Raw genomic sequence first — 12246 nt, forward strand, 5'->3', positions numbered from 1 at the left:
AACCAGTTCAATCAAATATTAAAATCCTTTGCAAAGGCAACATGAACAGTATAATGTCTATCCTTCCTAATCCCCATTTAATACAGCTACATCAGGAGCTACAATGCCAGGTATCACTCAACAAGATGCCTGTGTGCAACTGAAACCTGGCATCAATGAGTGGTTACCAATATAAACTACACTTTATAGTCATCCTTTCTAATGTAACAAACCCACTAAGAGAAAAAAGGTTTGAACCTCCATAACTTATTGGCCATCAAAGTTTCAAGTCTTGATGAAACATTACAACATCATTGGCAAACAAAATCAAGTGATCTGGAATGGAAGAGAAACTGAAGGTGATGCACTTTTTTTTTTCATTTAAAATGTGCCAAAAAGTTAATTTTGAGACGGATGAGTTGTTTTAGCATTAAAGATAGATGAATATGCACGCATTGCAACTTAGAGGTTGTAACAAAAGGATACAAATGTGTCATGTGTTGAAACGCAGCTACAAGTAAGCTGAGTATCTAAACACATCACACAGAGAACGCATTACCTACGCGGAGGTCAAATCATCAAGCGGGTGGCGCGCTCTGCATCTCGACGGTCTTCTTCCATGCCGGCCGCGCTGATATCTCCTCCCACCACCTGGCCACGTTCTTCCTCGACTCGAACATCTCTCCTTTCCCACCCGCGTTGATGAAATGGGCATTAGGGAGATGGGAGAGATCGGCGAGCGAGAACTCGTCCCCTGCCAGGAACCGGCTCTCCCCAAGTCGGCGGTCGTACACGTCGAGCACCTTCCCAAGCTTATCCTCGTTCCGCTCGATCGCGGCGGGGTCCTGCGGCATCCCCATTCGGGGGGCGTAGGCGATATAGAAAGCCAGGACCGAGCTCGGTTGGTTGAAGCTCTGGCTCTCGGCCTCCAGCCACTGCTCCACCTGCGCCCGCGCCGCCGGCCCGCCGCCCTCGCGACCGAGGAGGGCGGGGCCCCTGTCGGCGTACTTGTCGCAGATGTAACGGCAGATAGCCCTCGACTCTGCGCAGATCGAAATGCATCGACAAATTAAGGACGATAAAGCATGAAATCGAGAAAGGGGGCAAGAAGAGACTAACCAAATAGAGACGTGTGCTCGTCCTGGAATGCCGGCACCTGACCGAACGGCTGCAAAGAACGGAGTGCATTAGGGTTAGCGGCGAAGGAGTGAGATGATGGAAGGGGAAAGGGAAGCGCAAACCTGGATCTTGAGGAAGTCAGGGGACTTGTGCTGGCCTTTGGACAGATCGAGGTTGACGAGGTTGAAATCGACGCCCTTCTCGAAGAGGCAGGCGAGGACTCTGCAGACGGCGGTGGACAAGGGAGGACCGAACACGGACACGCCCGCCATCTCTTCTCTCTCCCTTTGCAGCGCACTGGAGAAGGGAGCGAGGAGTGGCTCGACTCAAATTTGTTATCTATATTGTCATCCGAATACTGCAAAATCTGACTTCGAATTTAAATTAAGTCAATGGATTGTTAAATAACTAATTAATAAATAATTTTTATTATATATATCATCGTTTAAACGAGTCAATTAAATAAGTTGAGTTAAATATTAAAATAATCCATTGTAAAATTTGAAGGGTTATCCACAGTGGAGTAACATCAAGAGTGTCCTTGTATCGCATCCTATGCTAATGCATTACATGACAAATTATGTTTCAGGATAAGATTTCAGTATAAGGTGCTAGAGGAAGGATAAGGATTGACTACAAAAAAAATGATAAATTCCAGTCAGTCTCATGGACTCAATCCCTGGGGGAGGCCGGTCTCCACCTCACCGACGTTTCCCACCGACCACCAGGGTAAATCGGGAAGCGCATACGACGGTCAATCCAGATGTCCAGCATCCTTTGATTGTGTTCCCCATTTGAAGAAAAATTCCTATAAATACGTCGTAGCTGGGATCGAACCGGGGTTTCCCTGGGTTACAACCCAACCCTTAATTGACTACAAGGTTCTTAGGAAGGTTGATAAATTCAATTAGTTATTCATTTCTCCTTAGCAAAAGAAAGTGTCTTATGGGCACTCGAGAGTATGCTACAAAATATAATTTTACCTTTGTTAAAGAAAAAACACCATGAGAATTAATGGGGGAAAAATGAAACATATATGGGTTATTTGCTTAAGAAATCATGGATGCCATGGCTACCTAGGAAATCAATCCATTTCAAGTCAGCACATCTTTTTGGTTTGGCTTCCTTATTCTCCGACCTCCTGAACTGTTGGATAATATTTCAGTCTTATTAGAGATATTTGCTAGAGTTATCGGGAATCTACTTAATTTGAAAATGATTAAAATTTAAATTTAAACTTATATATCTTTATTAAAATAGTCTGAGTTGATAATCTCAAATTGTCAGGGGTTATGTTATCTGTTGCTAGTTGAATGCCAAGTGCTCCAAGTGATCCCTGAGTGCCGCTAGGTCCGAGTGACCTGAGTGCTTCTCTAGTCCGAGCGGGAGCCTAGTGCCAAGTCTAGACACCGAATCGCCAACTCAGCCAAGTTGTTGAGTTGGCCGAGTATCGAGTCAGCCAAGCTACCAATTCGACTGAGTCATCGAGTTGGCTGAGTCACCGAGAAGACGCCGAGTTGGGAAAGAGATAAACTGAGGCATGTATTCAATATAGTTTTCTTAAAATAGATTCATCCCTGTCAATTGTATTTTGAGTCATGTTAGACGTCTATTTTTCAGAATACAATGAGAAAGTCATGTAGACAATCAAGTATATACTGGTTGTACGTTCATTGCAAATAGATTATGTAGATTAACGCTGTCGCGGAAAGACTGCCAAGCGAAATGCACGAAGGAGAGAAAGAACTTTTGGAGGATGAAAATAAATAAATTCTGGGTCTTTGCCTCTACTCTTTTCACTACTCTCTAACTAAACACAACCTCCTTACATAGGAGCTTAAATCCTTGGTGGCAGTAAATAACGTTAAATAGCAAAATAAAGGTTATTTACTTTCTTTATCCATCCGACTCAAAACGTTAATAGTTGATCATCAATGGTTGCCGGTTTCCCTCAGTCGATTATGAATTCTCTATTAATTATTGATCGAATCAGATCTGCATATTAATGCATCCATTACACACTTAAACATATAACAAAATAAAGATTCGGACTATTAAATATTGGTTCATTTGCTTAGGTAAATTTTATCTCGATCGGTTCGATATTCAACGCATAAAAGTCGTGTTCGTACAAGAGTCAATTTGGTTCAGTGCAATTCAAGCACTAATTTGTACCCCTATGGATTCATATGTGAGAAAGAGTCTCTCCACATACATATTCATAATATTTATTGATTATAATTTAATATAAATCAATCAAAAAAATCATAAAACTTCCAATATAAAACTAAATTCCAATCATAATATAATCTACTTGCTTTCTATTTTTTTTCCATTCACATTTATCCAACATTAACTTGGCCTCCCAAACTCTATCTAACTCAGCCTCCTTTCTATATTCCTAATAGTCTAGAGCTAACAGTTCTCCAAAATTCAACTATTCTCTGATAGTTTCTATGTTTGGAAGATATGTTGGCTCTCTAGCTAGGGGCATGGTATGATAGTAAATATATAATAACGTCGTGACCAACTACAGTTTCTCGATTTACCTCTTCATAAATGGTCGTGGGGCCGATCGTGTGGGACCGCTAAAGTGATGGATTCCACCTTTAGCAGAAGATAATAAATAATAAAATATTTTTCTCAAACAATCAAGATTTAAAAGTCAGATAGTGCATACATACATTATTTGAACAACTAACAGCCTTAGGCTGCGTTTGGAAACGGGGACAGGACAGAAATACAGAGACAGTTTTGATTTTTTGTCTCTGTCCCCGTTTGGAAATGAGAGACAGATACAAAAAATTAATTTGTGTCTCTGTCTCCGTCGCCAACTGAGCTCTTTTTTTTGTCCATTCGAAAATCGGAGACAGCGGATTTTACACGGAGACAGAAGAAATTAAATTACCATTTTACCCACAAAACCCTCAGCTAAACCCATCTTCATTCCCCGTTCGCACCCCTTCCTCACGCGCCGCCGTTCGCACCTTCGCAGCCTCCACAAGAGCAAGCAAGATGATTCTTCGCAGCGTGCGAGATCCAAAAATGGCGGTGAGCGCCAGGCGCTCCTCGACGTCACCAACGAATCCCCCGTCGTCGGGCTAGCCTCCGGATGCTTCCTCCAGAAAGAGAAGACGCCATCGGAGGCGGAGGCTGGAAGTACCGCGTCCTAGCCGGAAGGGGGACTCCTGGATCGGGCGAGGAGGTGCTCCGTGGCCAGGTGCGGACGCTGCTGCAGAGGGTGGAGGAAGAAACAGAGCATCCGCCCTTCGCATTCGGGCAACCCCATCATCCTCCGCCGCCTTTGTTCCCTGCTCTCTTGGGCATCGATAAGTCTCCGCTCCAGTTACTTGCTCCGACGCCGGCCAACACTCCGCAGATTCCCGGGGAAGGAGATTTCGCGCCGATGGAGATAGTGATCGCGTTGCCTTGCATTCCTTCACAAACTGTCCAGGCAGAGGAGATACTCGTTGCTGAAGAATGCCAGCTCAACCGTGCGTTGACATTTGACTCGCCGGAAAAGTCCGACGCCTCAGACGACCCGTCAACGATCTCGTCGTGCGACAGCATCAGCCCCGAGAACTCCCAAGAGTATGATAGCTCCTCCGTCTGGTCCAATCCGGTAAACGTCAGCACCAACTTGGTCAGCGACGAAGATGTCGAGGAAGGAGAAGAAGAAAATGAATTGGCTGGATGACCTGTGTGAAGGCCTGAAAAAGATGTGGATGGAGGAGGAAAATTAAAGCCAAAACTGCCGGAATTCACCGGGAAGCATACGAGATTCGTGTACAACAGCGACGACGAGATCGAAGCAGAAGAGGCAGTGGGTGAATCAAAGCTTGTTTCGCCAAGCGTGCTAGTGTTGAAGGGGTTGCCTGTGCCGGAAGGGAAACATCTCCGCTTCCAGGAGGAAGACGAATCAGAGGAATAAATGCATGCAATCGACAAGTTTGCAATTTCATTACAATCGCTGTCTTTCTGTGGCAGCGTTTTCCAGTTTCTGCTCTTCTTCTTCTGGTTATTTCAATTTTCGTCATTGCGTTTGGTCAATGGATTGACAACAGATTTTATAAAAAATTATGCTACTTTTTGTTCTTAAATTTGACTCCCTTGATGTGTTTGTCAATGAATTGACTTAATTTCGTTCATCTCATCTGAACTCAAGCTCCTTCTCCAACGATGTGGATGGTGCGGTGCGGTGCGGAGGACGAAGAGAGCAACAGGAAGGTAAAGTTAAGTTAGGTTACAAAGGGTAATTTAGTCTTTTAAGTTAGAGATTCTGTTTCTGTATTTTGTATTACCAAACATAAGACAGATACAATTTATATTTTGTCACTGTCTCCACTGTCTTCTGTATTTTTGTATTTCTGTCACTGTCCCTCGTGTCCCTCGTTTCCAAACGCAGCCTTAGAGTGCTACATTATAAATCATCTTATTTTTAAAATTTATTTCATATACGAAATATATGATCAATCGTACATCTAAAGATTAATTGACTCGTCCTCCCTGATTGTCCTATCCAAGCAATCGGCTCAACATCTAAAATAATTAAAACACTAAAAATATCTCCACTGACCCCTTATTTCTATTGCACCTATAAATACTTAAATATAGGCGTCACCTAGCTGTTCAAAATCTCACCCTCATATATGTTTTATTTTGCTTTTGTTCTTATTGTATTCTAGTGATTTAAATATTAATTAATGAAGAGGCTACGTAGAATAACTCCAACGTCCTTTAACGAACGTTTTATTTAGTGTCTGCAGATCGAACTACATACTTCTTTGGACGTACTAGGAGGTGAAATTTAGACATCATTATCGCTTCAGCATTCACCTGATCGATAATCAATTTTCATTTCATCGCATGTACAACTCATCGAAGTTTTTGTCCGAGCAGGATTGATCTGGCTTGGGGCTCCAATTAAGAGATAAAGCAGTGGAAAATTGTTGAAGATGATATTCCAGATAATAATGTCCCTTCACCACACCATCCGTAACCCTAATTAAGATCCAATAATCCATTAGGATTCATGATAATAATCCCTTATAAATATTAAGTTCATAGTATAAGAAAGAATATCTGATAATTTATCTAACTTCAATTCTAAAATGCTTATGATAACTTGAATATAGGAGGAGGCCTTCGGCGTCTTTTGATGTGCTAGAGGTCTAACCATTGCACCGTAGCCCTGAGGCTGAGAAAGATTTATCATTAATATATGATGTGATGGTATGTTTCTATTACATCAAAATTTGATCACATGTAAGGTTATTTGATTAGATAAACACACACATTTTAAAGATCATTAAGTATGAATTTTTTTAGTCCGGTCTTCAAAATAATTTTAAGGATCTTAAATTTGAGACTCAACTACGGCACACTATAGAGGTAATTTCTCTCTAGTAGATAACTAGTTAGAAAAAATAAACTATCTTCATAGGTTACTCTAAGTATTTTTTGATTTATCTTAATGATTAATAAAAAAATTTTATAAAATCAAATCGATTATCCTGAAGATTACTCATTACATGCAATGCATGTTTCTATTAACTATTTTTTAATCAGTTGGTCTAGCTATTATGATTCAGTGTTGTGGACCTGTGGTCTCAATCAATCATGATTACTTTCGACATTAGAGGATACGATATGATTGGCCAACCACCAGTACTGACTTCAATTTAACTAAAAGTAAAGATAGAATTTAGTGTCCCACGGATGTATTTCAAAATTTGAATTTCAATGGGACGATTTTGATTATCGACATCGATTATATTTTAAATTTATCGATAAACGAATCAAAAAGTGTCTGCTTTCAGGATTAATTAATAGGATGAAGTTAAGAAACCCTGCAAATTATCACAAAAAAAGAAGAAGAATTTAGTGGATCAGTTAGAACTTGCACAGGTAACATGCATTATTCTCCCTGCAGAGAATTAATATTACAGTGAGCATATCAGCGCCTGGCAGAGAAAGATCTGCAAGCACGTTGAATGCGACTGGTTAACAATCAAAATAGTCACTTGTAATTGATAGTGACCAAATAGTCTCTTGCAATGAACTCAGATAACATTCCATTTTTTTCAGCATGAGGCTAAATGGCACTGCTTGTAGAACGAATCTTCCTCTGTGAAAATGAAGCATGATTGTGATGCTAGCTAGCTTGCTACGAGAACTAGCCACCTCTTTTCCACTAGCTAGCAGAGCAGATCTAATTAATTCAGTCAAATCAACGGAGAAGGTTTTATAATTTGTGGACAAACGACGTTCAATCTTCGCGTGCGTTTAGCTTCTGCAATCTGCCTTCCAATCATTGTACTGTTTTGCTATTTGACTACATCATCCACCTCGATCGAGCATATATTTTCCAGAAGAAGGTGCCACAATAAGTCACAGTTGAGATCCCCACCATCTCCCAGTACTGGCTAGCTAACTAGCTACATCATTCAGTTTTTTATTTATTTATTTTTAGTTTTTCTAAAAAGTAGAAGGAAAAAAAACTTTGTAGTACTGTGATAAATATCAGAACATCAAAGGTGATTTATCATAAAGTCTCTAGTTTTAGTTTATGCTCCGCTCAAGTCTTCTTCACAATATTAATGAAAATTATGATTATTTACAAAAAAAAGGTACTATAATCTCTTTTGATTCCAATTATATTTTGGCTAAAACAATAATGATATTCAAATTCCTAATTAAATGATCATAGTACACATTAAATTTAGTTGCCAAAAAAATGTGTGTAAAAATAAGGATAAAAAATAAAAAATGTCTTGTGACTTTAAGACTCATGATGTAATTTACAAGAACTGTATAATATATTTTAACACTTAATTATGTATCTGTTTATAAATTATCAATATGTTTTGACAGTTAATCAAATTTTTGTATTCATATTTTGAGCATGAATGAATAGTTATAGGGTATATTTATCTATTTAATTTTAAATTTTAAGAAAAATAATTATGCAATAATTTTAACTAAAATAGTTATATTATTTTTTATAAAAAATATTATATAATATTTTATTTTAAAAATATTATTATAATATTTAATACTCCTTATTTTTATTTTTTTATATTTATGATATTTTTAGGTTTATACCTTTTAAGAAATTCTACATCTTTTAATATTCAAACAAAAATTTTAAAAAAAATCTCTTTTTATTAAAATGGTTAAAAAGGGTACTTCTTTTTTATTATTATTAATGACAACACTTTATCCCATTTTTATTACTTGAATTATCCATTTATACTCTAATCAAAATCAATTTGAATATTAATATTATAGCACCTATGAATCATAATTATTATATATGCACAACGAGATCCTATTCAACTCAAGTCAAAATTAATCAATGCTATATTATAACAGTTATAAATCATAAGTGTTATAACATATGCATGACATCATATTCAAATTAAATTTATATTGATCAATAATATATTTTTGCAATTATGAAAGATATATAGTCACTATAATATATACATGTGTTGATCCATAATATATTATAACAGTTATATATTGTAGTTATTAATTATACCATATGCACAAGTGATTCAATTTTATGTATTCAGATTGTAAAATAAGAAGGGATATTAATTTGGATAAGAAAAATAAAACTAGATAATATTTTAAAAATTAACAAAAAAATTCTTTTAATAATTCTAATTTATTCACCCTTACTCTTAATTCCTTATGTATCCTAATCCTCTAACATGAGCAATGGTCCACTTTGGCTCCCCCACCAATTGTCTTCACCAATTGTCTTCATGGATAACGCTTAGCCCTGTCGATGACTCACGGCCAGCATCACTGTTGACGCCTGCTCCCCAACTTCATGAACAGTCCACGCCAACCACCTCGATCCTAATCCTAATTAATACTTCAGGTTCCGTATATAGACACGATCAGCATTTTATTAAATCCAATGAGAAAATATTTTTAATATTATCCATATATTTATTACTCATTTTTACGTATCTAATTGGTATAATTATAAAAATACACATCAGATTCTCATTATATTACTTACATGGGTACGTTGTTTGCCTTTTTTTTTTTTAATCCATTAAAAAATTTATTACTTCCAATTTATACTTCGTATATCTATTGGATCACTCCAACAACGCCCCATCAAATTCAAATAAATTTATGATCACGATATTCTACTGGTTCTTTCATTTCATTTATCTATCTTTATTCTTTTATATTAAAAAGTGAAATTCATCATCTCAGCAGTTCCATATGATCGGTCTTACCCATTGATGGGAAAGTCTTGAAAAACCGTTCCGGTAGATTCTTGCAGAACAAAAATTTTTCCGGAAACGATCTCAAGTTGCCCTCATAGTCGATCAAACGAAGTTTGATCGACTCGTTTAGATCATTGGGCTCTTGTGTTTGGTTTACAGGATCCAATATGAAAAGCATAATTTAATTAACGCGGAAACATTAAATTATACCTTTCTTCGGACGGTTGATGAAGTTTGTACCCGAAGACCTCTTGATCTTCTGCTGTATTCCTCTCCTCTTCTCGAACGTTGTGTGGGCAACGATCCTTCGAGAATTTCTCCACCAGAATTCTCCTCTCCGATGGCTTGCTAAACTTCCTTCTCTTTGCTTGGAGAAAAGAGAAGAAGAAGAAAGGGTTGGCTGCCGAGAGGGTCTCGGCCACCAAGAGCTATTAACTTCGTATGTCTTCAACCCTTGGCAAACCCCTTCTTTTATAGCCTAGCCATCTCCCAAATATGGTATAATTTGAGCCATAAATATGGTATGATTGAATCCTAAACATGGTATGATTTAGATCAATCAATTCGGAGATTTTGGCAAGATTTTGGAAGTTTCCAATTCGAACCCGAGGTGTTTAATCGATCAAACAATCGATTAAACATCGCTACTTTTTCCTCATTAACACTGGTAATCGATCAGGTGATCGATTACCAGGCTGGTAATCGATCAACTGATCGATTACCAGTCGATCTCCCATGAGGCTTGGTAATCGATCAGCTGATCGATTACCAAGGTGTGTAATCGATCAGCTGATCGATTACACAGCCTTGTATGGGTTCGAATGCCTGGTTTCTTCACGAATTCTTCCAAGGTGGACTTGAGGATTTCCAGAGGCTACAACAGGGACCTAGAGGAGGAATTGGTTTTGGTCTCCTGATGGGCTTAAGCTTCCCATGTTCTTCACCGAACACACAGCTTAAGTCCATCAATAATAACTCATTCCACTAGAGAGTTATTATTGCACTACCGCACCAATCCCATATTATAATATGGGCTCCTTCTTACTATCAGTACATTAGTCTCCCTGTGTTTAAGATATCGTATGTCCGTCAATTAAATGAGTTACTGACAACTCGAATTTAATCAACTTCTAATCCAAGAGTAGTACCACTCAACCTTATTATCATGCGGACAAGGTCCACCTGCAGGGTTTACATGATAATCCTTATGAGCTCCTCAAGGGGACATCATCAACCTAGATTATAGGACACAGTTTCCTTCTATAATCAACAACACACCATGTACATAATACTACTTCCCAACTCATCGGGCCTATTGATCTATCGATCTAAATCTCACCCTTTGATGAATTAAAGAAGTACATACTAAGCACATGTGTTTGTTATTATATCGGGATTAAGAGCATGTACATCTATAGTAACAGAGGTTTAGTTCGATTATATAGTCAGTATAAATCGAACAATCCTCAGATGGTCCTGCTCAATACACACTTAGTGTACTAGTGTAATTCTATAGTCAAGACAGACTAAGACCGAATTACACTACAACCACTCCAATGGTTTGTCCAATCCATCTTGGTTGTGAACACTGTTTATAATCTATAAGGAACTGATAACATGGTCTTCTATGTATGACTCCGCACACCATGTTTATCTACAATATAGATTAAATGGACACTTGCAAAATATTGACCAAATGTGATTCTTATTTCAGAATGTTTATTTACATAGCTAGGATTCTGGTATACATCCCAACGATTAGGTATAAGTGTAAGAGATCCTAAGACCAGGCCTAGTCTCAATTCATTCAAGAAATGCTAGCTCACTTCCTACTTATGAAGATAAGAAAAGATTTATCCTTAAAGAATCAAACTACAAGCATCAAATTCATCATCTTAACAAATGCTAGCATTTCTACACAAGGACAAACATTTGAGGTGTCTTGGTGATTTTGACATGTAAACTACCATGCATTTTCAAAATAAATTTCAAAGCAAATTGCATAAGCAAAGTTCAAAGCAAATTTCAAAGCAAAGTAAAACAAATTTCAAAGTAAATTTCAAACTAAAGTATGAAAGCAAAGTTCAAAACAAAATGCAAACTATTTACACTATTTACATAAAAGTTTTTTAATTTTTTTTTTTTCCCCCAGACTTGTTTCTTTTCATCTCCCTCCGTAGTCTGGAGGAGGAGGAGGAGGATACCTAGGAGGAAATCTAGGAAGTCGAGGGAGGTTGCCTAAACTCTCATGATACTGATAAAGTGCAGCAACCTGTTGGCGAGTCAAATCCATGGACTTCCTAAATTCCTCCTCCTTGTTCCACTCCTGGTATTGATGACCCATGAAATCGTTCACCGAAGAATAGAACTCATCGGCCCTGGTAAAATGATCTTGTACCACCCGACTCTGCTCCTGGGTCATTGCACTAAAAGTCTCCAACTGACGTTGGTATGCAGAGTGCTCTTCATGGAGCGTGTCTAAGGTGGTACGCAATTCAGAAAAATTATAAGCTGAGCCTGTCTCACCGTATGCAAAAGAATGTCGTGCAGGCTCAGTCTCAAGGTGGAGATGGTTCATGGTAAGATGGCTCTTGGTGATACGAAGATTCATGAGCTTGCTCTAATTCTGGTTCATGATAGGAGGGGGAACGACTAGGTACTGGGGTATGTAAAATCCAGTTCTCGGCCTTTCTGATTGTAGTTCTTGGATGAGGTAATGGAAAAGGAAATCCATCAGACAAATTAAATCCAAACCCACCTTCAGTCCTACATATCATCCTCATCGCTAGGCAAGTATCAATGTCAATCCTAGTGTTGCCTAAAACAGCCTCTAACTGATTCAATTCACAACCTAGGGCTGAAGCGATGACAGTGATAAGGCCTCCTATAACTATTA

The 12246-nt window shown here is 38.2% G+C and overlaps 1 protein-coding gene and 1 pseudogene across 1 annotated transcript; one reads left to right on the forward strand and one right to left on the reverse strand.

Moving 5' to 3' along the window:
* Window positions 1-323: 323 nt before the first annotated feature.
* On the reverse strand, window positions 324-1438 carry LOC141821875 (glutathione S-transferase-like). Its single transcript, XM_074709252.1, has 3 exons — window positions 1221-1438; window positions 1099-1147; window positions 324-1021 (listed from the first exon to the last, which is right to left on the reverse strand). Exons 1-3 carry the CDS (start codon window positions 1368-1370, stop codon window positions 558-560), a joined length of 663 nt encoding a protein of 220 aa, XP_074565353.1. The 5' UTR covers window positions 1371-1438; the 3' UTR covers window positions 324-557.
* A 1594-nt stretch (window positions 1439-3032) lies between these two features.
* On the forward strand, window positions 3033-5175 carry LOC141821437 (uncharacterized; annotated as a pseudogene).
* Window positions 5176-12246: the final 7071 nt, after the last annotated feature.

The sequence above is a fragment of the Curcuma longa genome, chromosome 2, assembly GCF_044706935.1.
Source record: "Curcuma longa cultivar G26 ecotype Majalengka, Jawa Barat chromosome 2, ITB_CL_G26_1.1, whole genome shotgun sequence".
In the NCBI taxonomy this organism is placed as follows: Eukaryota; Viridiplantae; Streptophyta; class Magnoliopsida; order Zingiberales; family Zingiberaceae; genus Curcuma; species Curcuma longa.

Excerpts from the sequence above, each read along its gene's own strand:
- LOC141821875 (XM_074709252.1), bottom strand. The coding sequence starts at position 1,370 with ATGGCGGGCGTGTCCGTGTTCGGTCCTCCCTTGTCCACCGCCGTCTGC. Across the intron at positions 1,148-1,220 it reads CTGACTTCCTCAAGATCCAG|CCGTTCGGTCAGGTGCCGGC; the intron begins GTTTGCGCTTCC and ends CGTTCTTTGCAG. Across the intron at positions 1,022-1,098 it reads CGAGCACACGTCTCTATTTG|AGTCGAGGGCTATCTGCCGT; the intron begins GTTAGTCTCTTC and ends CGATCTGCGCAG.